At 55.8% G+C, this 25758-nt stretch overlaps 1 protein-coding gene across 4 annotated transcripts; it reads left to right on the plus strand.

Annotated features, from left to right (window-relative positions):
• Positions 1–6776: 6776 nt before the first annotated feature.
• On the plus strand, positions 6777–25737 carry ADAMTS10 (ADAM metallopeptidase with thrombospondin type 1 motif 10). 4 transcript variants are annotated; one of them, XR_013960982.1, is made up of 26 exons: positions 6777–6875; positions 9037–9113; positions 10299–10485; positions 10731–11077; positions 11432–11588; positions 12366–12583; positions 14320–14403; positions 14498–14643; positions 15047–15090; positions 15237–15342; positions 15429–15575; positions 15772–15913; positions 18669–18776; positions 19149–19294; positions 19385–19448; positions 20813–20915; positions 21173–21306; positions 21394–21517; positions 22320–22400; positions 22474–22637; positions 22725–22851; positions 22943–23068; positions 23372–23576; positions 23833–24009; positions 24083–24242; positions 24996–25737. XR_013960982.1 is itself a non-coding variant. In XM_080676082.1 (26 exons), exons 3-26 carry the CDS (start codon positions 10398–10400, stop codon positions 25103–25105), a joined length of 3312 nt encoding a protein of 1103 aa, XP_080532208.1. In that variant the 5' UTR covers positions 6786–6875; positions 9037–9113; positions 10299–10397; the 3' UTR covers positions 25106–25737. The 4 variants fall into 4 exon arrangements, 3 of the variants coding, with proteins under 3 accessions (XP_080532208.1, XP_080532209.1, XP_080532210.1); XM_080676082.1 differs by having other exon boundaries at positions 6786–6875; positions 22939–23068; XM_080676083.1 differs by lacking the exons at positions 6777–6875; positions 9037–9113; positions 10299–10485; ... (4 more) ...; positions 14498–14643; positions 15047–15090 and having other exon boundaries at positions 15100–15342; positions 15772–15902; positions 22939–23068.
• Positions 25738–25758: the final 21 nt, after the last annotated feature.

Here is a 25758-nt window from a genome sequence, read left to right on the forward strand (position 1 = left end):
TTTAAGTACAAACACTGCCTTTATAATTATTCAAAGTGTGTATACATTTTTTTGGGACACAGAGTATCCCAAAAAATGTATACACACTTTAACAGCTAATAACTCACTTAACTTTTAAAATGTGCTTTTATTGATTTCAGAGAGAGGAAGAGAGAGGGAGAGAGAGAAACATCAATGATGAGAGAGAATCATTGATTGGCTGCCTCCTGCACGTCTCCTACTGGGGATCAAGCCCGCAATCCAGGCTTGTGCCCTGACTGGGAATCTAATCGTGACCTCCTAAGTCATAGGTCGATGCTCAACCACTGAGCCACACCAACTGGGCTCACTTAATTTTCACTTCTTTTCAGGTTTAACTGATTTGAAATAATGCGTGAAACAAGACTAAGCTTTGAATAAAGAAAATGTATCCACTAGACTTTTTATGGAGATACATAAAAGATAAAGCTTATGGTACTAAACCGGCAACAGTTGACGAATTGAGGCGCACAAACAGTGAACAAAATGATTCTTGATGTTTGCGATTCCATTGCTCTGCGTTATCAGCAGTGCCTGGACCAGAACGGTCATCAGTTTGAAAACAGGTGTTGGCAAAATAAATTATTCATTTCTGGAGAGTCTTTTAAATTTTGAAATGAACTGTATCTTAATAAACAACTGACTTTATAATCATTCAAAGTGTGTATACATTTTGGGGACACCCTGTATGTATACACTGTATTGTGAGATGATTACCACTGTAGCATCAGCTAAAACCTCCATCATCTCATATAATTACCAGTTCTTTTTTGTGGTGAGAACATTTAAGATCTAGTCTCTTAGCAACTTTCAAGTACACAGTACAGTATTATTAACTACTAGAGGCCGGAGGCACAAAATTGGTGCAAGAGTAGGTCTTCCTTCCCCCGGCTGCACCCGGGCTTCCCTCGCAGCCCCGCTTCGTCTGGAAGGTTGTCCGGTCTAATTAGCATATTATGCTTTTTATTATTATAGATAATCGCTGTGTTGTACATTAGGTGCCAGGAATTATTCATCTCATAACTGGAAGTTTGGACCCTTTGAACAACATCTCCCTATTTCGCCCTCCCCCAGCCCCTGGCAACCATCAATCTACTTAGATTCCACATATAAGTGACATCATACAGTATTTGTCTTTCTCTGTCTGACTTGCTGGCGGGGTGGAGTCTGAATAAATACTCGCTCCAGACACAGGAGGAATCCCAAAGGGAACTGACCACATGCCCTTCACTCTCCCACCTCCCTGCCTATGCTATGCCCTTTGCCTGATTCGCCCTTCCTCACCTCTGGCCAACTCTTATTCACCCTTCAGAGCCCCTATTAAATGAGACTTCCTCTAGGAAGCATTCCCTGACTCCCAAACTGGGAGAGGTGGGGCTTTATGTCAGTTTCACTTAACCTTAAGTGGGTGTAATTCATTTCAACATTTAAAGAGGCACCAATTTGCCCAGCTGGTGTGGCTCCGTGGTTGAATGTCAACCTATGAACCAGGAGGTCACAGTTCAATTCCTAGTCAGGGCACATACCCGGGTCTCAGGCTTGATCCCAGAAGGGGGCATGCAGGAGGCAGCCAATCGATGATTCTTTCTCATCATTGATGTTTCTATGTCTCTCCCTCTCTCTTCCTCTCTGAAATCAATAAAAATATATATATTTTTTAAATTTAGAGGCACCTCCCTAGCTGATTTGGCTCAGTGGATAAGAGCATCGGCCTGTGGACTGAAGGGTCCTGGGTTCGATTCTGGACAAGGGCACATGCCTGGGTTGCAGACTCGATCCCCAGTAGGAGCGTGCAGGAGGCAGCCAATCAATGATTCCCTCATCATTGATGTTTCTATCTCTCGTTCTCCTTTCCTCTCTGAAATCAATAAAAATATTTTTTTTAAAAAATAATTAGAATCAAATGACCTTAAAAAAAATTTAGAGGCACCAATTCCACGGCTTAGAGATGGGGCTGCGGCTCTAAGGAAGCCCTACCCTCAGTGCAATGATCCCAGAGCCCCTAGAGTAGAGGTGGGGAACGCCAAGCCCACAGGCCGTATAAGGCCCGCTAAGGCATTTGGTCTGGCCTTCCCAAGGCATTAGAGGTGAGTTAATTAAATGTTTGACCAAATATAAAAACTAATTTTTGTTGTTGTTCAACCTCGTCCAGGATATTTTTCCATTGATTTTCAGAGAGAGTGGAAGGGTGGGGGAGAAACAGAGAGGAACATGGATGTGAGAGAGACACATGGCTTGGTTGCCTCCCGCAGGTGCCCAGACCAGGGTCGGGATCGAGCCTGCCACCAAGGTACATGCCATTGATCAGAATCGAACCTGGGCCTGACTGGTTTGGCTCAGTGGATAGAGCGTCAGGCCGTGGACTGAAAGGTCCCGGGTTCGATTCCGGTCAAGGGCATGTATCTTGGTTGCAGGCTTGATCCCCAGTAGGGCGCGTGCAGGAGGCAGCTGATAGATGTTTCTAACTCTCTATCCTTCTCCCTTCCTCTCTGTAAAAAGTCAATAAAAATATATTAAAAAAAAAAAAAAAAGAATCGAACCTGGGACCCTTTAGTACACGGGCCGACACTCTATCCACTGAGCCAAACCAGCTAGGGCAGCAGGCTAATTTTAAGTTGATAATTTTGTATGGCCAGCGAATGATGTTATAAATATCCAAATAGCCCTTGGCAGAAAAAAGGTTTCCACCCCTGCCCTCCCACTCTGGGGGATCTCCAGCACACTAGCTCACCTGTGCTTACCCTAGTAGTCCAATAACATGTGACTTTAATCTAGGTTGTTGTTCTTTTCTGATTCTGCCGCTCCTAGCTGAACAACCTTGAGCAAGTGACTCAGCCTATGCCTCAGTTTTCTCATTTGAGAAATGGGTAGGGTACCTACTTCATAGGGCTGATGTATATGTAAAACAGGACTCAAGCCCTGGCCAGTGTTTGCAGTGGTTAGAGCGTCGGCCTACGCACTGAAGGCTGGCAGGTTCGATTCCCTGGCCCCTGTCCGGGCACATGCAGGTGGCAACCAATTAATATGTCTCTCTCACATCTCTCTCTCTCTCTCTCTCCCACACCTCCCTCCCTTCTACTCTCTCTAAAAAAAAAAAATCAATGGGAAAATATCCTCAGGTGAGGATTAACAACAATAAAAAAGAATAAATAAAACAGGGCTCAAAGCAAGTACTCCATCACCTTCATCATCATGGTTATATCCTCTTATTTTCCCACTAGAGGCCCGGTGCATGAAAATCCGTGCACTGGGCGGGGAGGGTCCCTTGGCCCGGCCTGCACCCTCTCACAATCCGGGACCCCTCAGGTAGGGTCCCTAGGCCTGGCCTGAGATCAGGGCCTATCGGGGCTTTCCTTCCCTGGGCTGCAGGCAGCTGGCCCCACCCCCACCACTGCCACTGCTTGTCATCTGTGCAGCGCTGCCCCCCCTCCCCTGCCACTGGTGGCCTCCCTCTGCAGGCGATAGGCTGGAGTGCAATGGCTTGGCTGGCCTGGGCCTCCCTCTTTCTTTGCTGGGGGGCGGGGCCAGCCCTGCGAGGGGCCATCTACCTACCTAATCACCCCTAACTGCTCACCCACCTACCTAATCACCCCTAACCGCTGGTCTGCCTACCTGATCACCCCTAACCACTCTGCTTGCCTACCTGATCACCCCTAGCCGCTTGCTTGGGGGTGGGGACAGCACTGACTTCCGGTTGATCGGCCTCCGGTCGTTACTGGTTGTTATGACCCAGGGTTTCTATATATTAGGATATTCTACAGTCCAAGAGCAACAATGGGATTCCGTTGCGCCCTCCTGTGGCAGCGCCCAGTACTGCATCCCTCCAGACGCAACTCATTACATCACTCCAGGTTGAAAGGTTAAGTTACAAAAAAAAAAAAAAAAATTAAGTCAGTCCAAATTTATTTAAGTCAAAAGAGAACCTACTGGCCACAGTTGCCTTTGAACTTGCTGTGCCCTCACCCTTCCCCCTTCCTCTCTCCCCTCCCCCATCTCCTTCTTGACATTCAAACCCCAATGTCAATGCCACACAGGGAGCCTTTCCAGATTCTCTATTTATTCAATACTGAGCACCAACTGTGTGCCAGACCATGTCTTACGCACTAGAGATACTGAGGTAAAGACCTCTTCCCTCAAAGCTGGCATTCGGCGAGGGAGACAGAGAATTACAAACATAAATGTTCCACAGAGCATGTCAGGTGGTGGTTCATGCTAAGATTAAAGTAAACCAGGGAATAAAAGAGAAGGCTTGTGGGGTGTCATCTTAAAGTGTGAGATGGGTGGGAAGGCCTCATTGAGGGGGTGATGTTTGAGTTGAGACTTGGAAGAATGAGATGGAGTAGGCCATGGGGATATCAGAGGGAAGAGCATTCCAAACAGAGGGAACAGCAAGCACAAAGGCCCTGAGGCAGACCCTTGACCTTGGGGGGTGAGGGGTAAGGGAGGGAGGGTGTTATTGTTCTTGGCTGTGACCCCAGTACCTAAATCTGAGTGTTCAATAAAGATTGCATGAATGAAAGCCCAGCTATGGATGAAATGATGCCCTTGGGACTATTAACCTCCTCCACCTGATGGCTTCATTCCTTCAAGAGGTTGTCTAAGAGGAGGACAGCTTCAAATGCCACTCAAGATCCAAAAGTCTGTTTCCCAGGATTCCCTGCAAAAGTCCTACCTGCCCATCCCCCAATCAGTAGCGAGCCCAAGACTGGAAGGTAGACGTGGTTTAGCGCGCTAAGTCTCACACCCCACCCAGACCATATCCAGAGGGGAGAGGGAGAGCCCAAGGGACCCCTGGGACTGTGGCATGCGGGGAGGGCCAGCTTAGAAGAGGTTTCCAGTCGTGGCAGAGTGTGGAACTCCCCGCTCAAAGCATCTCTGAAATTCCTAGAGCTGAAGTGGCCACCCCATCACGGGAGCAGCCACTGGGCTGAAGGGCAGACAGAATGCAAAGGCAGCCACCTCTGGGTGGAGAAAGAGGTCCACGGAAGGCGGCTCAGGGCAGGCTCCCAGCAGTCCCTGGGTAATGGAGGGCCCTCTGGCCACAGCCAGAGCTGTTCCTCTTGGAGGCTCAAGAAGCCCCGGGAGCCGAAACCGGTTTGGCTCAGTGGATAGAGCGTCGGCCTGCGGACTGAAGGGTCCCGGGTTCGATTCCGGTCAAGGGCATGTACCTTGGTTGCGGGCACATCCCCAGTGGGAGGTGTGCAGGAGGCAGCTGATCGATGTTTCTCTCTCATCGATGTTTCTAGCTCTCTATCCCTCTCCCTTCCTCTCTGTAAAATATCAATAAAATATATTAAAAAAAAAAAAAAAAAAAAAAGAAGAAGCAGCCCCGGGAGCAGTGGGTAGAGAACATCCTGCCCCTCTAGGCTGGCCTGGGATGATGATGGGGTGCAGGGGGAACTCCAGGAGACTGGTATTTGTGTGGTACCTGCTGTATGCACGAGCCCTGGCCTGTCATTCCAAGTTGAGGACAAACAAAACAAACGTTTACTGATTGAACCCCACCCCAGCGGCCCTTTAAAGGCACCACTACCACCATGGATGAGGCAACAGACTCAGAGAAGGCCAAGGGCAAGGCCAGGCTCTGCCTAGCTCCCTAGGGGCCAGGCCTGGGAAATGCCCGGAACTGTGAACTTTGCGAGTCACCCCCTTCACCCCTCCTGGAGGACCAGCTCCTGGCAAGGCACCTGGAAGCCTGTGGAGCAAGTGGCCACGAAGGTTCCTTTCTCACCCCTTCCAACTGCCCAGGTCACCCCCATTCACGCATCAGCTCCACCTCTTTTTAGTACTGAGCCAGGGTTTCCCCCCACCTCTGCCCTCCCCCTCAGCTTTCACCCAACACCCCTCCCCCATCTTTTACTCTCTCCCTCTCTGTCCTCAGTTTCTTCTTCCGAAAAATGGGACTGGCCTGGTGGCCCAGAGCAGGTCCAACCCCAGAGGGGAACTCAGAGAGGGCAGGGAAAATTGAGGTGGATTCAGCCGCCCTGGGCACAGCGCCGGGCACACGGGAGGCGCCCAATAAGTGCTTGTTTGAAGGAGGACTAGCTCTCAATAAATAACAGCTGTTGTCGAGGCTGTTGATGCTGGCCAGGCAGCGGGCTCTACCCTCCCCCACCCGGCCACCCCTCCTCCCATTTCTTTCGCACCCCATTCCTTCCCCTAACCCCCGACCCGATCGGCCTCCACCTCCAAGCCCTCACCTCCTCCCCCATTTCCATGCAATCTCCCCCTCCCCCAACCATCCGGTTCCCCTTTCCCTCCAGGTGCCCCTTACCCCCACCCAATTACTCCTCCCTCCCACTCCCCCTCTAGTCTTCCTCCCCTCCCCCGCCCTCCCACCTTCTTCTCCCTTCCACCCCCCGCCCGCCCTTTTCACCCCTCCCGGCCCATCCTTTCCCTCCCCCACCCTCACCCTCCCCATACTCCCATCCCCACGGCGGGGCGCCAGGCCCAGCGGGGGCCCGAGCTCCCGGGTCCCTGGCTCGGGTCCAGCCCGCGGCCCAGGACGGGCGGCGGCGGCGGCGGCGGCGGCGGGCGGGGTTCTGGCGGCGCGCGGTTTGGGGTTTTTTTTATAACCCTGGCCGGCGGCTCAGGAAGTGCCGTCCTCGCGCCCCCTCCCCCGGCCACGCCGCCGCGCTCGCTCCCTCCCTCGCTCCCTCCTCCCTCGCTCCCTCCTCCCTTCTCCCTCTTGCCTCCTCCCTCCTCCCTCCTGCCTCCTCCCTCCTCCCTCCTCCCTCCTGCCTCCTCCCTCCTCCCTCCTCCCTCCTCCCTTCTCCCTCCTCCCTCCTCCCTGGCCCAGCCGGCGAGACTGCGGCGGAGACGCGACTGAGGCCCGGCGGGCGGGCGGCCGGCCGCGGGTAAAGGCGCTGGGGCTCGCGGGCCGGGCGGGGGTGCCTAACTTGGGGGACTTTGTGTGTCTGTGTCGGATGGGGACGGCCATGGCCATCGTCCCGCCGCGGGGTAGTGTTGGTGTGCTATGTCCCTAAGCGTGTGCGACGCTGAGTTCAAGCGGCGGGTTGTGGGGTGGGTGTGTGTGTGTGTGTGGACATCCACGTATGTGTAAATGAATGTGCTTCTGCATGTGTGCGTCTGCATGAAAACATGTGTGTGGTTATGTGGGGGTGTTGTTTGTCTGCCTAAGTGTGAGTGTAAGCCAGCGTGTGTGCATAAATTGTGTGCTGTGTGTGTCAATGTCTAGTTGAGTGTGTGTCTCCAAACATCTGTCTCAGATGTGTCTGAGTGTAACTGCAAATGCCTGAATGTAAGTGGGTCTGGGGTGTGTGTCAAGGTTTGTGGGACTTGGTTACTTTGTCCCTGGTCTGGTTGTGTGAATGAGCATACATGTCTATGTGTGCAAGCCCGGTGTGTGTTTGTGTGTCTGTGTTTGTCTCTAGGTTGTCTGTGTATTTCTGTGTGTGCACATAGGGCTGGGGAGTGTGTAGTTGTGTCTCAGGGGTGTATGTACTGAGTGTGTGTGGGGGGGTCCTTTGTGGGTCTCTGGTGTCCAATTGTTGGTCCGCAGCTGCGCAGGTGGGGTTGCCCCAAGTGTGTGTCGCTGCCAGTGTGCATTTGTGTGTCTGGGTGTGAGAGTGGCACCGCCCACTTCCCCCGAGTTGGTCAGCGAGGCCACTCTGTCTCAGGGTGTCTCCAGCCCATCCGGCTCCAGGCCTTTAATTAGCGGCTGGTTAGGGGGACCCACTGGGCTGTGGGTAGGGTGGGGTGGGCGGCCAGCCTTTGTCTGCTGGCCTCACGGGGTCTGCCTGGCCAAATGCACAGCGCCCGGAGGCAGCTGGCAGCCTGGGCTGGCGAGGCCTCTGCCTGGGCAGCTGAGGTCTTGGCCTCCACAGGGAGGCCCAGCAGCCCTGTCCTGCTAGCTGGCCCAGGAGGTCTGGGTGTGGAGCCACGGGTCCCTCCAGGATCCCGGGGAGGGGATGGAGCCTCTGTTTCCGGGCCTTTTCCGCGGCATTTCCTCCTCCAGCTGCTGGCAGCCTCCCCCAGACTGCCTGCCTCCCTCCTGCCTTCTGGGAGGAGGGGCTGGGGGTTTGGCCTGGCCTGGGTACACACACACACACACACACACACACACAGCCACACACACACACAGCCACACAGGCACACACAGCCTTACACAGGGTCACATGGGCACACACCCGCACACAGTCACATAACAGTTCCACCCATACACAGTCACGCCCTTGCAGCCACACACACACCACAGAAATCCCCTGCTGACATCTGTTGTCCCAGCCAAGCTCAAGCCCTGGAATCCCCTCTCCGGGTACAGCCTCCTATCCCCTCCCGACCCACTGACTCTAGTGGCCCCACCAATGCCCGGGGCAAGTCACACTTCCCAGCCATCCCACAGACTGGGCCACTGTCCCAGGTGTTCTCCCCTGCCTTGCCCTACAGACACCTGTGTGCCCTCCCCCTCCAGGCCCCTGTCTCCCCTTCCTCCACCCCTGATGCTGGATCCTTCAGCACTGTCCCCCACATCCCACCTGAACTGGAAGCACAAAGAGGGTGTGAAGTTGTTGGGAGGAGGGGGTCAGCCTCAGAGCAGGGATGAGGATTTGAGGCTGGAGCAGGAAGAGAGGCAAAAAGAGCAGCCAGGATGAGAGCCACCGAGCCACTTAGGGAAGAAGATTCTGCACCGCAGGGGGAGGAGGAGGGACAGGAGTGGGCGAGGGTTCCAGCCTCACTTGCAATGAAAATGCTGTCACCTTAGCATGGGGGAAGGGCCTTAAGCCAGCGGGGACCCAGGGGAGTCCACCAGGAAGGGCTTTGATCCCAGAGCTGGTCCTCTCAGGGTGGAATAGGGGAGAGGAGGCAATCGGAAATGAGGGAGGGGCTGGCAGAAGTGGAGAGGAGGGAGACTAGAGGGGTGGTGTGCTTCGGAAAAAGGAAGGATGAAATCCAAGAGGAGGTTCACCAGGGCCAGAGAGAAGGGCAGAGTTTTCTCAATGACCCCTGAACTCCACGCCCAGCCCAGCTCCTCTTCCCTGCCCTCTCCCTGTCCAGGCTCTGAAGAAGAAACAGGCCCAGAGAGGCTGGCGCACAGGGATCTGACACCGTGGCACTAACTGAAGCCCCCGGAGGTAAAAAAAAAAAAAAGCAAACCAAGCGGTAAACCTCAGCCCAGCTGAAGGGAGCAGCTGGGTCACAGAGTGCCAGAGAGTGAGCTCCCCATCACTGGAGGAGTCCAAGCAGAAGCGGGAAGTGTTGGCTTCTATGTTGGTATCTTAGAGAAAACTGGCTCTATCCCTCTGGAGCTGAACTGCCCTGTTTGGGGATCAGCTCCCAGACTTGGCCAGGCTGCAAAGAAAACAAGACAGTGTGTGATTAAGAGGGAGGAGGGTGGAGACAGAAGGGACAGGAGGGTTTGGCACAGAGTGGTGGCCCAAAGTGGTGTCTGTGTAGGCTGGCCTAAGGCAGATAGCAGCGGAATCCTGGAGCTCCCAGGAAGTATCTGAAGGGAGAGGAAGCAGGACGGGGGCTAGCTGGATATGCAAGATTGAAGAGACATCGCAGGGACCCAGATCATGCTGCAAGGGATTCCAGCTCTGCTGGCGTGGTAAATAGTGTCTATGGCAGAGCATCCAAAGGCAAAGCCTGGGAAATGGGATGGGGAGGGAGGAGCCAAGCCCTAGCCTCAGGTTTAATCTGGGCCGAAACTTGACATTGACCTGCCTTCAAGAGTATCTGTGCCAGTTTCCCGTGCTGGCCTCCTGCCCCCTGTATTCAAGCCTTGTGGTCCAAGATCCACATGCTCCTCCCTGCCTCCAGGCCTTTGATCCTGCTGTTCTCTGCCTGGTGCACCGTCTCCTGTCTCTTCACATGATTGGTTTCTTCTCATCCTTCGCACCTCTGCTTCTGAGCCTCCTCATTATTTCTTCTAGATAACGTGTCACATCTGAACTCTTTATTTACTTGTCTGTCATCTGTCACTCCCAGGAGACAGAGCCCAAAAAGGGAGAGCAGGCATTGTGTCCCTACCATGCTCAGTCATTACCCAGTGAATGGATCCTCCCAGGGTTATTGCAGAAATGAAGTGAAATGCTGTGAAATTGCTCAGGCCTGTAGCAGGCACATAGTAGGTGCTCATAGAGCCAAGAGTGTAGGGAGGATTTGGGGTGGGAACAGGGAGCTGCTTGGTAAGGAAATGCATTTGGAATCTTCCAACCAGGGGAAATGCCTTGGCCATCCTCCAGGCTGAGAGTAAGGAGCTGCAGGTCCCCCTGTCAGCCCAGTGAGGGGACTGACCCAGCTCCTCCCCCGCTCAGGAGCCCAGTGATGCTGCCCAGGCTGTGAACAGGGAAGGCGGCACTGTGGGGGCTGCCGGCAGCCGGGGCAGGGGAGAGACATGTGGACACGTGGTCTCTATGGCTCCCGCCTGCCAGATCCTCCGCTGGGCCCTCGCCCTGGGGCTGGGCCTCACATTCGAGGTCACACACGCCTTCCGGTCTCAAGGTAGGGGTGGTCCAGGGGCGTCGGTGGGGAGGGAGCAAGAAGCTAAGGAGGGATCAGTGAGACTGGGACTGCAGTTGTCGGGGGAGGAGAGTGGGAGGCCCCGGGGTCAGGAAGTCCAGAGTCTTGCAGCTGGTGGCCTAGATTCAGGAACCAGTGAGGCTAGCATCACTTGCCCTACAGACAAGCAGCCAGGACACAGGGGTCCTTCCCAGGGCCCACCCCAGGCCTCTGATCCTCGCCTACAGATGAGTTCCTGTCCAGCCTGGAGAACTATGAGATCGCCTTCCCCACCCGAGTGGATGACAATGGGGCACTGCTGGCCTTCTCGCCCCCTGCCCCCCGGAGGCAGCGTCGGGGCACAGGGCCTGCAGCAGAGTCCCGTCTCTTCTACAAGGTGGCTGCACCCAGCACCCACTTCCTGCTGAACCTGACCCACAGCTCGCGCCTTCTAGCAGGACATGTCTCTGTGGAGTACTGGACACGGGAGGGCCTGGCTTGGCAGAGGGCTGCCCGGCCCCACTGCCTCTATGCCGGCCACCTGCAGGGCCAGGCTGACAGCTCTCGTGTGGCCATCAGCACCTGTGGGGGCCTGGTGAGCAGAGGATTCTGGGAGGCAGGGAGGAAATGGCCATGAATTTGGGAGTTAAAAAAAATACTTCTAAATATAAGTCAGAGAGGAAATCATAGTGGAAATATTCAATGCATTTTGAGCTAATCAAAAGGATTAGCTAATTTAGGGTGCAGCCAAAGTAGTACTTAAAGGAAAATGAATAGCATTAGGTCAGGCTGAAATGTAATCAGCTAAATATCATTCTCAAGAGATTATAAAAGGAATAGCAACCTAAACCCAGGAAGATAAAAGGAACAAAATAAAGAGCTATGACCCCAGGGATCCTGGGGACCAGGAACTGATCCATGCCCTCTGTCCCACTTCCCCCACCCACAGCATGGCCTGATTGTGGCAGATGAGGAAGAATACTTGATTGAGCCTCTACAAAGTGGAGCCAAAAGGGGCCGGGGCCCAGAGGAGAGTGGCCCCCATGTGGTATACAAGCGTTCCTCCCTGCGTCACCCCCATCTGGACACAGCCTGTGGAGTGAGAGGTACATCTGTCTCTGGGGATGGGCAAAGGGGCCGCACAACATCTTTACCGTAAGGCAGAGGTAGGCAGCAGTGTCTCTTATCCAGAAGGTCGGCAGGCAGCTACGTGAGGGGAGGATTGGCATCAGTCAGACACCGGAACAGTGGGGAATAGCCCATCCATCACTGCCATAGTCCAGTGGTCCAGCAGAAGACAGGCAGCTGGATAGCCATACAGGTGCTTGGGTATAAAACCATCTCCAGGATTACTGTCTGGCTGGAAAACTATGGCTGTCTGGTGGATTGCAGAGCTCTGGGACATTCAGTGGTTGTGTAACTGGAGAGGCTGAGAGTAGGATACTATGGCAGACAGACAACCACAGTCAGTTGTACAAACAGAAAGCTGGATGGGGTCACAGGCTAAGGCATAGTCAGTCGGGCAGTAAGGCCATCAAAGCAGCAAACAGTTGTGCGGTGTGTTGATTAGGAAGCTCCATATTTGGAAGGCCAAGAAAACATAGACTCACACAGTTTCAGCAGTGAGTCCAGCCGCCAGTCATGGTAGTTGTTGTGGTGTACCCAGCAGCGGTTCAGCCAACCAGTTTGGCAGTAGGGTAGCCACATCGTGTAGAACCAGATATCCACTTAATGGAGCATTTCTAGAACCAGACATTGGACAACTGGGATAGCCACTAGCAAAAGAACAAGGTATTTGACGGCCCATTTGGGCAGGTGGATCAGCATACAGGGAATTGGACCAAAAGAGCAAGCAGCCTAATGACCAGAAATTATCCATCCAGACGAGAAACCATGGAAGGGACGGCCATGGTGGCTGCGCACCCTGAAGCCGCCACCTGCCAGGCCCCTGGGCAATGAAACAGAGCGCAGCCAGCTGGGTCTGAAGCGTTCCGTCAGCCGAGAGCGCTACGTGGAGACCCTGGTCGTGGCTGACAAGATGATGGTGGCCTACCACGGGCGCCGAGATGTGGAACAGTACGTGCTAGCCATTATGAACATTGTAAGTGCCTCCCCCTCCCAGGGAATGAAGCCCCGAGAACCTGGAGCCAGCCTCCAGAGGTCAGGAAAAGGGTGTCACCATCCCACCCCCACCTGCTACCTGAGGCCAGAGAAACAGAAGGGGAAGAGAAGGGAAGACTGCAGAGGCCAGTGCCTAGGAGCATGGACTCTGAAGCCAGCTAGCCTGAGCTGAAATCCCAGCTCTGCCACTTTTTAGTTGTATGCCCTTGGACCAACAACTGCAACTCTGCCTTGGTTCGCTCATATGTAAAATCTATATATATATATAAAAGCCTAATCAACCAATCAACCAAATGATGAATGACCGGTCGACCGGTTGCTATGACACGCACTGACCACCAGGGGGCAGATGCTCAATGCCAACATCCTGCAGCCCCTCCCCCGCACCAGCCAGACCCCTCAATTAGCCCCGATCGCTGGCCAGGCCGAGGGACCCACCCATGCATGAATTCGTGCTCAATGCCAACATCCTGCAGCCCCTCCCCCCTGCCGGCCAGCCCCCTCAATTAGCCCCGATCGCTGGCCAGGCCGAGAGACCCACCCATGCATGAATTCGTGCACTGGCCCTCTAGTGAGGATAATCATAGTATTCGCTTCATAAAACGAAGGTGGCTGCAATGACTAGATAAAGCACTGGGTACACAGTAAGGGTTGCATAATTGTTAACTATATAAAAATCAGCATGCAGCTCGCAGGTACGTGTTGAGGTTACCAGTACACACATGGGCACACATCTGTATGCATGTGGAGTTCTCAGTCATACACTTGCCTGTGGATTCATACAGCTGACCCACATTCAGTAGCCATATTAGATCTCAAGACTCTGGGCCCCTCTAAGTCTCAGTTTCCCCCTCTGTAAAATGGGGTTGTAACAGTATCTACAGCAGAGCATGAGAGTTGGCGGGAGGGAAGCCAGATAGAGCAGTTGGCACATAAGAAGGGCTTGATGAGTGGTGCTCTTTGTGTCACTGAAGCAAAAAGGGAAAGAAAAAGTTCATCAGACAGATGGCTCCATGTACACATGACAACATATCTGATTCCACCACTTTCTTCCTCAGTCCTGCCTCTCTCCCTTAGGTTTTCAAAGTTACCTAACACCTGCTAGGGTTTCTGTGGGTTTCCACTTTGGGGCATTGATATCCTAGGGCTCCGGGATCACTGCATGGTGTGACCTGCATCATTTGTGCCCTCTCAGCCCTGGGCTACATCCTCCTTCCTGCTGACCACTATCTCTAGAGCTTCCTGCCCCCACACTTCCACCTTTTTGTAGTGATGCTCAAATTGGTGTCTTTAGATGGCCATGGAATGAGGCACATCCCTCAGGCCATCGCTGGGCAGAGGTGCTCAAGGCAGCCAGGGGGTTGGCAGGGGAGGAATGAAGGGCAAAAAAAAACCAAAAACTGACTAGCTGAGCAAGGGTGAGTCAGAAAGAAATGTACTGGCAAGCAACCAGTACTTTGCAGGCAGGCTTACCAGACTTGAACCCCACTTATGACACCTACCAGCTGTGTTTTCTCATCTCTCTGTGCATCAGTTTGCTCATCAGCAAAATGGGAATAATAGTACCTACTCATGCAAAGACATATGGACAGATTTAGCCGGAGGCTGGGCATACAGTAGGAATTTGATTAAGTGAGCTTATTGTCACTGTTTTTTCATTGTTTGCTACTCTGGGCCCCTCTTAAGACTCCGTTTCTCTTGTTTCTTGGAGGTCAGGTTGCCAAACTTTTCCAAGACTCGAGTCTGGGAAACATCGTTAATATCCTGGTAACACGGCTCATCCTGCTCACAGAGGACCAGGTGCGGGGGGCCCCACCCCTTTCCCCGCACACCAGTGCCGCCTGCCCTCTCTGGGGTGGCTGGCGCCCATGCACCTCACTCTGTCCATCCTCAGCCCACTTTGGAGATCACCCACCATGCCGGGAAGTCACTGGACAGCTTCTGTAAGTGGCAGAAATCCATTGTGAACCATAGCGGCCATGGCAACGCCATTCCGGAGAACGGTGTGGCCAACCATGACACAGCGGTGCTCATCACGCGGTGAGGGTTGGGGAGGCCTCCAAGATGTGGGCCAGGGGAACGGGTAGTTCAGGGGACCATGCAGGTCCAAGCAGGGGATCACCTGCTGGATGGAGAGGCTGGGACTATTCAGCTGCCCCCTTGGGGAGCCAGAGATGGGAGGGGCAGCTGGGAGCCTAAGAATCTGGGAAGGTGGGTATTGGGCCATTTGAGTACTAATGCACTCCTTCACTCATTCTCTCAGTCAGTCGTCACTCATGTACCCCATTATCCCCAAGGCAAGCTGGAGCCAGAGCATGGGGCTTCGGGTGAGAGGCAGGTAGCACTCCCAAGCAGAACTTAACCCCCAGAGACAGGCATGGTGGCATCATCGGGGCTTAGGGAGGCAGCCCAGCTTCCTCATCGCCCCCCTCTCCTTCCACAGCTATGACATCTGCATCTACAAGAACAAACCCTGCGGCACACTAGGTACCCATGCCCCTAGGTCTCTGGCACCTAGGAAGGCAGTGGGCTGGGTGGCCCTGGCCCTGGTGAGGGTGGGGACCTGGCAGGGTGGATGGGGCCAGCCAACACAGCCCTGAGCCCCAGCCCCACCCCACATGCCCATTTCCCAGGTCTGGCCCCTGTGGGAGGGATGTGTGAGCGCGAGAGAAGCTGCAGCATCAATGAGGATATTGGCCTGGCCACAGCGTTCACCATTGCCCACGAGATCGGACACACGTGAGGCCAGGGAACACAGGAAGGGAGGACAGGAGGGTCCGAGCGGGTTCATCAGCACCCAGCAGAGCCAATACTCCTCTCCACAGGTTTGGCATGAACCACGACGGCGTAGGGAACAGCTGCGGAGCCCGGGGCCAGGACCCAGCGAAGCTCATGGCTGCCCACATTACCATGAAGACCAACCCATTCGTGTGGTCATCCTGCAGCCGCGACTACATCACCAGCTTCCTGGAGTGAGGATGGACCTGCCTTTCCTGCCTAGAGGCTCACACTCGTGTTGCGGGGCGGGGGTCCCCTGCATATCAGGGCTGCCTCTGAGAAGGGTTGTATCGCCTGCAGGGGCTGCTCCCCGGGACCCCACCCAGCCGGACCCCCTGAGCTCTTGGCCTGCAGCCCCCCAGCATGACAGCTGCTTTCCTCTTGCCACAGCTCAGGTCTGGGGCTCTGCCTGAACAACCGGCCCCCCAGACAGGACTTCGTGTACCCAACCGTGGCGCCCGGCCAGGCCTACGATGCCGATGAGCAGTGCCGCTTCCAGCATGGAGTCAAATCGCGTCAGTGTAAATACGGGGTAGAGAGAGCCTTCCTGCTTTCCTTCCTGGGAGGGGAGGGGGTTGCAGGGGTAGGTGACTCTACATGGGCACCCCCACCCCAGGCAGTGGGTTTGGGAGAGCCAGGAAGAGGAGTGAGCCCCATGGGGCCCGGGGGCACAGAGCAGTCTTGGGTTATACAAATGGCACAATCAGACAAGATTGGGGACATGAGTGGGATCTCCTGGCTCTCCAGACCCCTGATTTGGAAACTGGGCTGGGGAGACTGGGAGGCCACCCTCTGTGAAGCATATCAGGCTGCGGCAGGACTAGAGTCCCAAGAGCCCTAACCGGCCATTTTTAACCAAACATTTAGACATGGTGGAAATGGTTTCCCTGGGGAAGAACCATTTTCCCCACCTGACAAAGAACTGGACACCCTGTCTGCACTCCCCACATCCCCTACCGGCCGGTACACAGATCTGCTGGCCCCAGTCCTTTGCTGGATGAGCTCTGAACCTCATTACTATTCCCCAACTCTTTCCTGAGATTTAGACTCAGCTCCCAAAGCCCCAGCTATGCATAAAGAAGTCAGCTAGGGTCCTTCTCCCGGCTTCCCCCAGGGAGCTGGAGCCTGCTGGCCTCCTGCTTCGGCCACCAGGCCACCAGCTCAGCTGGAGCCTGCCCCTCTACTGCCCACCTCCCCTAATTCCCAAAACATGCTCCCCGTCTCCTCACAGCCTCGGCCCTAGTAGCCTGACCCAGTCCTAATACTTCACACCCTCCAAACTCAAAAAAGGTCAGAGTTTGCAAGGCCATGTCCAACCTAAGGCCATGTTAACTCAAAACAGGGAGTAGGCAGCTGTTAACATGCCCTCACTTCATTTCAGTGCAAGACAAGGAGATAAACCCTGGATCAATTTATATGTAATTGACATTCCTCTCTTGCCCCAACACCCTGACTTGACTGGTGACTATAGCACTCTCTAATGAATTCCAAAAGAATTCTGAAACTCCCTGGAGCATCTGCTGCGCCCCGGGTATCCTAACAATGATAACAGCGGTTGGCATTTACTGAGCATTCACTAGATGCTAAGTATGTGATATATATCATCTCATTTAAGCTCCTCATGGTCCTATTATCCCCACATTACAGATGGAGACACTGAGGAATGGGGAGAGTGCTTTCCCAGAGTTGGTATTTAAATCCAGGTCTCTCTAGGACCAAATCTTATAGAGGTGGGGGAGGGGAGGAAGTGCCAGATCGCAAACAGGGATTAGTGCTAGCTGTAAGTTAAGTTGATTCTCCCTTTTATTTTTCCAAAGAATGTGTTCCTAGCCCTCCTGGCAAAGGGGAGTTGTTGACTACATGTAAATTGGATAATATGTCTAAGGAGCTGGGCTTACCTAGTGTCTGGTCCAGAGTTAGCTATGGTCATGGTTACTCTGTAGCAGGGCATCTGTGCAAGCCCTTTCATATCTACTCTGTCACATGCCTCTCAACCTTTTACGTGGGCAAGGCCCATCTGGTACATCAGGAAACTGTAGCCCCGAGGGGGCAAATGTGTTGCAAGTGAGTGGTGGGATGGAAGCATCCATATAGTCCACCGTGTGTCCTTGTGAGGAGGAGGGAAACCCGGGCTGGGATAGGCACTCTCTCCAGGAGGCATCAGAGCACGTGATATTTTTACAAATGGCCAGGAAGACACAGCCATGTGAAGCCAGAAGACCAGGCTGGGTTTTTAGCTGAGAAGTATCCTCTGAAGTGGCAAAAGGCAGGGACCCTGGAGGGTGTTTGAGGGAGATCTCAGGACAACCCTCCAAATGTTTCATGTACGTACAGGTTTCTCACAGAAGCTGACCCAGAAAAGGTCCCTTCCTGTGGCCACTGAGTGGTCCAATGCCAAACCTTCGAGGTTGGAAGGATTACTTTCTCAGAGGGGATTACATGTGATTACAAACAGGAGACTGAAGGAACTCCACTTCACAGCGGGAAGACCCTGGGGCCTGGGGCAGGATGTGAGTGAGAGAAGCTACCTACGATTTGGCCACACCTAAACCCAATGGGGCTTGTCCAGTGATATTAACCTGGACCTAAAAAATTAGAGTGACTTCCTGGGACTGGTATAGGACTTGCTGCTAGGTCCTGGCCCAGCTCAAGCAGGATTCCGAGGAAAATTCCACACAGATCCAGCCTGGCCTTGTCCTCTCCCAACCCTCCATAGATTAAAACCTTTGAGAACGTCCCCAGTTTAAGTGAAGGGAACAAGGAGAACCACCCACTGGAGAGAAGTTAGAGATGGGGCCCCTGGCTTGAGCCATCTTCCAGGCCTGATCTTTCTGAACTACTGCTCCTCCGTGGGCTGCTTTGCCCATCCCAGAAAGGAATCCAAAATCCTTCCTCTACATTCCTCAGCAATCCCACGTTTCCTTCTAGAAACTCAGGAGATGTCAGGGACTGAACTGATAAGGGGTTACATCATAGATCCTTCAGTCAAAGGTCTGGGTTGATAACCAGGCTGCCCTTCAGTAGCTGTGTAACCTTTAGCAAGCGACCTGGCCTGGCCTCGATTTTCTCGCAGTAAAATTGGGAGAAGGATGTCTACGGGAATGTATGCCACACATAGGTGTTCAGTAAGTGCAGTGCATATATAGGCAGAGAGGAGGGCCCAGGCCATACCCTGCTACAGTGTCCAAGAAGACTCCTTGAGACCCAGGGCCCCACTGCCCACCCGGCAGTGAGCCTGGGTCCTGCTGAGGGAGAAGGGCGAGCTTGAGCGGGCATCTCGGCCGCAGGAGGTCTGCAGCGAGCTGTGGTGTCTGAGCAAGAGCAACCGCTGCATCACCAACAGCATCCCGGCCGCAGAGGGCACGCTGTGCCAGACACACACCATCGACAAGGGGGTGAGACGCAGGCCAAGGCCCGCCCCCTGTCCTCCGGCCGCTCCCATCCCAAGCCTTGCCTCTAGGGTCACGTGGTCTCTGGCCACGCCTGCTTCCTGCAGGTCCCGCCCCTAACCTGAGTTCACACCCCCACACCGTCTCCAGCCCCGCCCGCACCATTGTCCCAGTACTAGCTTCACGCCCCTTGAACGTTGTGTCTGGCTCCCTGGCCACACCCTTATGCCATCTGTTTGCACCCTGGTCCTCGAACCCCACCTCTGTCCCACTTCAGCCCCATTCCAGGGGAGCTGAGACCTCTGGCTGGGTGGGAGGGGAGCACCAATCCCCTGAGGGTTTCTGAGCTGGACTCACCCCTCCCCATCCCACCCACAGTGGTGCTACAAGCGGGTGTGCGTCCCCTTCGGGTCGCGACCTGAGGGCGTGGATGGGGCTTGGGGCCCGTGGACCCCGTGGGGAGACTGCAGCCGGACTTGCGGCGGTGGCGTGTCCTCCTCCAGCCGTCACTGCGACAGCCCCAGGTCAGTCCTCAGGGCCCCCTACGAGGAAATGGAGGGGGCCGCCCCTGCTTCCCCTGCCCCATCCCTCTCCTGTTCTCCCACCCTTTCCAGGCCAACCATCGGGGGCAAGTACTGCCTGGGCGAGAGACGGCGGCATCGCTCTTGCAACACTGATGTGAGTTCCCCCAAGCCGGTCCCTGGCGCGGGGGGGGGGGGGGGGGGGAGCGGAGGGGGGAGCCATAAATCAACTTCCAGGGAGCCGCCGCAGGCCTTCTCCCTTCCCTGCCCCTCTGCACCTGCCCCCACCCACCCAGTCCCAGTCTACCCCTGGCACCTCCGAGGGGGATCTGGCTCCTTCCCATTTTTTTTTTTTTGTATATTTTTATTGATTTCAGAGAGGAAGGGAGAGAGAAATAGAAATATCAATGATGAGAGAGAATCATTGATTGGCTGCCTCCTGCACGTCCCCTACTGGAGATCAAGCCCGCAACCCAGGCATGTGCCCTTGACAGGGATCAAACCAGGGACCATTCAGTCCACAGGCTGACGCTCTATCCACTGAGCCAAACCAACTAGGGCTCTTTTTTGCATATATATGTATATTTATATTGATTTTGGAGAAGGAGAGAAAGATAAAAACATCAATAATGAGAGAGAATCATTGATTGGCTGCCTCCTGCACACCCCTACTGGGCATCCAGCCAGCAACCCCAGCATGTGCCCTGCCCTGGAATCGAATCTCGACCTCCTGGTTATAGGTCGATGCTCAACCACTGAGCCACGCCGGCCGGGCTCCTTCCGATTCTTTCGTAGATGAGTCTTCCACAACCCCTCCCTGCGTGGCCCAGTTTCCCCAGAGCCCTGCCCCAAAGCTGTCTCTGAATTCCCTGGCACCAGCCCAGTAGCCCTCTTCTGACCAGGGCTGTGCCTCGTGTCTAAAACTCCCGCTTCGCCTGCATCACCCAGCCCTGCACTCACAGCCCCCCCCCCTAAGCTGCACCCCTTTTCTCGGCTTCTCTGCTGCCCCTGGGATCTCCCTGGCTCGTCCTGGTGTCAACGCATCTCGTGTGCACACACCCAATAAGCACAAGACTGGCTGCAGCATGGAGTGCTAGGAGGGTGGAGAGCCACTGATGAGGGGTAGGCTCGTGTCTCTGAGGGGTCCACATGCCCCTCACATTCTCAAAGAGTTGGGCACCTTCCCCACTTTGCCTCGCTCCTTTATAGGTCTGCTTTCTCAAGAAAGGCCCCAGGTCTGAAACTAGAAACCCAGGCATCATCCCCAGCTTGCATCTGCCGTCTAATGTGTCACCTAGTCCCTCTCAAAGGCACCTGTCCCTCCAGCACCACTGCCTGCACCTAGCCCAGGCCACCATCCAACCCTTCACAGCCTCCTCCCTGGCCTCCCGGCCTCCCTGCCTCCAGCCTCACTCCTCCAACTCATCTCTGCTCTGAGCATTAGTTCTTCGCCCTAGGCCTCTGCCCTGACTCCATCCCTGGACACCTGGCCTCCCTCCCTCTCCCATCTCGTGCCCCCAGGACTGTCCCCCTGGCTCTCAGGACTTTAGGGAAATGCAGTGCTCTGAATTTGACAGCGTCCCCTTCCGTGGAAAATTCTACACGTGGAAAACATACCGAGGAGGTGAGTCGGGGGCTGAGGAAGCCGTGCGAGCATCCAACAGCAGGTGGATACAGCATCTGGGGGTCTGCCCTGAGCCCTCCCCTCACTCAAGGAGCCAGAAAGCCAGGCTGAATGCTGGGAGCCCCCATTCCATCTACCTAGCCCGCCTAGTCTTCATGGACCTGGGGTCTGTCCCTCTTGGCCTCACCTCCCCCAGGGAACAAGCAGGGAGCCCCAGGGCCTCCTGGCCCTTGGTCTGATGGGACCATGCCCCCCAGGGGGCGTGAAGGCCTGCTCGCTCACCTGCCTAGCAGAAGGTTTCAACTTCTACACGGAGAGAGCAGCAGCCGTGGTGGACGGGACACCCTGCCGCCCAGACACGGTGGACATTTGTGTCAGCGGCGAGTGCAAGGTGGAAGGGACTTCCAGAGAGAGGGAAGGGATGGGGATGGAGGAATGGGCACCTCACTGACACCCCCACCACCGCTGCCCTCCCCAGCACGTGGGCTGTGACCGGGTCCTGGGCTCTGACCTGCGGGAGGACAAGTGCCGAGTGTGTGGGGGTGATGGCAGTGCCTGTGAAACCATTGAGGGGGTCTTCAGCCCGGCCTTGCCTGGAGCTGGTAAGATACCCCTACTTCCTTGTCACACTCCCTCCTGGGCTGAGGGGGGGCGCGGGGAGGCTGGCCCCACCTCAGTAGTCAAGATGAGCAAATTCTCAGACCCAGGGACCCAGTGGACTTGAGACCTCAAGAAGTCTTGAGGACTCAGCGATGCCCCAGATCAGGGTCAGGGACTGGCTTGGGCTCTGGAGCCAAAATCTTGGCAATTAATATATCCCAGGGGGTGGGGACCTAAATCTCTCCCCTGCCCCATCCAGGGGGCCTCCTGCCCACGTGTGGTTCAGGAGCTAGGTCAGAGGTCAGGCAGTTTGACCAGGACTTGGGACACATATGGGCAGGGACAAGGGCTTTTAGGGGCCCATAAGCCATGAAGCCCACTGCAAACCCAACTCAGTGCTAAGCCCACTACGTCACCTGTGTGGGTTGGGGCCTCCACAGTGGCCTCCTCTCTGCCCAGGCCTATACCTGCTGCCTACTGGGGTAGGGGGTGGAGGCGGGGCAGAGCAGGCCACATTGGTGGTTAGAGAGGCAGGTTCAAATCCCAGCCCAGCTACCTCCTATCTGTCAAAACTGGGCAAGTCGCGTTGCTTCTTCTTTTTTTCGCTTTGCTTCTTTGAGCCTCAGTTTTGTTAAGTGTGAAATGGGCATGATGACATCTACTTCATAGGACTGGAGCTGGGGGTGCAGAGTGATGCCCTTGGAAGCACTTAACCCAGTAATGGCTAGCGGCTCTCATCCAGGGCTGCAGGCAGGCAGGTGTGGGGGGTGGGCCAAGTGGGTGACACCTCGCTTCCCTGTCCAGGGTACGAGGAAGTCGTCTGGATCCCCAAAGGCTCCATCCACATTTTCATCCAGGACCTGAACCTCTCCCTCAGTCATCTGGGTGAGATGGAGGTGAGGGGATGAGGACTGGGGGTAAACTTAGCTGGAATTCTGACTCCTACACTCTCCCTCAGCCCTGAAGGGGGACCAGGAGTCCCTGCTGCTGGAGGGGATGCCCAGGACCCCTCAGCCCCACCGCCTGTCCCTGGCTGGGACCACCTTTCAGCTGCGACCTGGGCCAAATCAGACACAGAGTCTAGAAGCCCTGGGACCCATCAATGCATCTCTCATCATCATGGTAATGGTGGAGCAAGGTGCAGGAGGACGCTGGCACCCTTGTGGGGACTCCAAGCTTGACTTCCTTTTGATGCACCCTCCACCCCAGGTGCTGGCCAGGACAGAGCTGCCTGCCCTTCGCTACCGATTCAACGCACCCATCATCCGTGATGCACTGCCCCCCTACTCCTGGCACTACTCGCCTTGGACCAAGTGCTCTGCCCAATGTGCCGGTGGTGAGGGCAGGGGTGGGGCCAGGGGGGCACTAGGCACCTGACCTTCTGGAGAGGGCAGGGCTGAGTGGGCCTCTCACCTGCCCCCAGGCAGCCAGGTGCAGGCGGTGGAATGCCGCAATCAGCTGGACAGCTCAGCCGTGGCCCCCCACCATTGCAGTGCCCAGAGCAAGCTTCCCAAGAGGCAGCGGGCCTGCAACACGGAGCCCTGCCCACCCGAGTGAGTACCTGTCAGGGTGCAGGGGCAGGTGACAAGTGCTGCTGCGATCAGAGAAGCACGTGGTCCCAGGAATGGGGGGACTGCTCCCCAAGGCAGAGCCAGGGCTCTCCTGGAGTTGGAGTGGGTGCTCCCTAGCCAAGTGCAGACAGTCCTTTTCCCTTGGGCTGCTGGGCCTCCCTGCCCCAGGTCGGGGCTTGGGCTGCTCCGTTTCCATGACGATGCTGGTTGCTGGGGAGGAGGCTATGCTGGTGCGCAGGGTCAGGGTGCCCTGCCGGCACGCTGTTAGCCCCCGTGTCCCCACAGCTGGGTTGTGGGGAACTGGTCCCGCTGCAGCCGCAGCTGTGATGCGGGCGTGCGCAGCCGCTCTGTGGTGTGTCTGCGCCGCGTGTCAGCTGCGGAGGAGAAGATACTGGATGACAACTCCTGCCCGCAGCCGCGCCCACCCGTCCTGGAGGCCTGCCATGGCCCCACCTGTCCGCCGGAGTGGGCCGCCCTCGACTGGTCGGAGGTCAGCCGCCCCTTCCCACTTCGCCCACCCACTCCCTGTGCAGCAGGGGTAGGGCCTGAGTGCTGGGTGCCCCCTGAGGTACCCTCTGTAGTCACAAGTCCCTCCCGCTAGCCCTAGTGGACCACCCTCGACTGGTCCGAGATTAGCCGGCCCCTCCTCACCATCCACTGGACCAGCAGCACCCTCTCGGCTCCCTGTGCACATGGGGAAGGAGGGGGACCGCCTACTAAGCATGAAACGCCCCCTCCAACTGCAGTGCACCCCCAGCTGCGGGCCGGGCCTCCGCCACCGAGTAGTCCTTTGCAAGAGCGCAGACCACCGTGCCACGCTGCCCCCCGCGCACTGCCCACCCGCAGCCAAGCCGCCAGCCACCATGCGCTGCAACTTGCGCCGCTGTCCCCCTGCCCGCTGGGTGGCAGGGGAGTGGGGCGAGGTAGGTGGCCACCCTGGGGGCTGGAGGCCAGGACAGGGCGGCTGGGGAGTGGCTCATCCGAGGTGCCCCACAGTGCTCTGTGCAGTGCGGCCTCGGACAGCAACAGCGCGCCGTGCGCTGCTCCAGCCACACAGGCCAGCCGTCGCGCGAGTGTGCTGAGGCCCTGCGCCCACCAGCCACGCAGCAGTGCGAGGCCAAGTGCGACAGCACGCCCGCCGGGGACAGCCCGGAAGGTAGGTGGGGCCGGAGGCCAAGGGATGCCAGGAGGGCCCTGTCCAGAGGAAGCCGCTGGAGAGGGTGGGGTCCTGACCCTTAGCCGGAGACCTTCCCCAACCACTGAATGCCCTTTATCTCCTCCAGGCCAGCCTCACTATCCCCTCGCTACAGACATTTACTAAGTGCCACTGTGTGCCAAGGGTTTTAGGCACCGGATCCTTTGTGGGAGCCCAAACTGGGGTTACTCCCCCAGCCACCTCCATGACCTTCGACCTACTCATCTCCACCGATAACGCATTATTTGCCTAATATTCTTTCTTTAAATCAGAGTTTCTTAACCTCAGGTACTACTGATGTGTTGGGCCACATGATTCTTTGTCATGGGTCTGCACTGTGCATTGTAGGATATTTAGCAGCTTCCCTGACCTCTACCTGCCTGATGCCAATAGGACCCCTCCCCCCAGTGGTGATAACCAAAAATGTCTCCAGACATCGCCAAATGCACCCCTCCCCCGGAGGGGGGAGGGTGAAGTCACATCCCCTTGAGAACCACTTTAAATATACCCTTTTTTCCCCCTATCAAAGTAAAAATTTTTGTACTTATTCCTGATACAGGAACCAAACTACCCGAGTTCACCTTCCACCTCTTGCCTTCCTTTCTCAACTGTGAGGGGGTGAAAAATAGATCCACTTGAGAGGATGCCACATTAGAGGGGTGGCATGAAATAATGCACGAGACCTGATTCCCAACCCCCTCCCGCCCTCTGCAGAGTGCAAGGATGTGAACAAGGTCGCCTACTGCCCCCTAGTGCTCAAATTTCAGTTCTGCAGCCGAGCCTACTTCCGCCAGATGTGCTGCAAAACCTGCCATGGCCGCTAGGGGACAAGCAGCCCCTGAGCCACAGCTGAGCGCCAGCTTGGGGGTGGAGGGGACCGGCTGCAGCTGGCCAGTCTGAAGGAGCCCGCCAGGGCAGGAGCTGGGAGTGAAGGGTGAGATGGAGCGGAAATTATTTATTGGAAACCCATGCAGGGCCCTGGCTGGGAGATGGAGAGAGGCTGGCCATCCCCAGGGCCCCTCCTCTCAGCTCCTTTCCCAGTTCACAGTGAGACCCCCTCCAGGGTGGGTCGGAGAAGGGAACGACTGTTAGACTTAGCGCTCTTTTCACCCACCCCTAGGGAGCCCCCTAAGATCCCCCACCTTTGGTTGGAATACATACTGTGAAGAGTGGGGGTGGGGAAGGGGTCAGCCAGTGCCCTGATCCCCAACACTACCCTTTCCCTCCACTCTGGGCTGGAGGGGGTCTATGTCCACCATGGGGAAAGGGAATTAGCAGGACTTCCTAACAGCCTCCCCTTGACAACACCAGCTACAGGGGTGGGTAAGAGGTGGGAAGATCCACCCCAACCTCTGCCCGGTTGCTCACCCCCATCATGGTGCTACAGGCCCTGCCCTGGGGCCCACACACCCCTTGCCAAGGAAGTGCTACATCAATAAAGTTCTGTCTTGTGTAGATTTGTGCACCTGGTGTGTGT

This window comes from Plecotus auritus, assembly GCF_963455305.1.
Source record: "Plecotus auritus genome assembly, chromosome: 6".
Taxonomy (NCBI): Eukaryota; Metazoa; Chordata; class Mammalia; order Chiroptera; family Vespertilionidae; genus Plecotus; species Plecotus auritus.

Bases quoted from the DNA above. Each gene is read 5' to 3' on its own strand.
- ADAMTS10 (XM_080676082.1), top strand. From the start codon at position 10,398: ATGGCTCCCGCCTGCCAGATCCTCCGCTGGGCCCTCGCCCTGGGGCTG. The intron at 11,078-11,431 runs GTGAGCAGAGGA...CCCCACCCACAG, and splicing joins TCAGCACCTGTGGGGGCCTG to CATGGCCTGATTGTGGCAGA. The intron at 24,243-24,995 runs GTAGGTGGGGCC...CGCCCTCTGCAG, and splicing joins CGCCGGGGACAGCCCGGAAG to AGTGCAAGGATGTGAACAAG.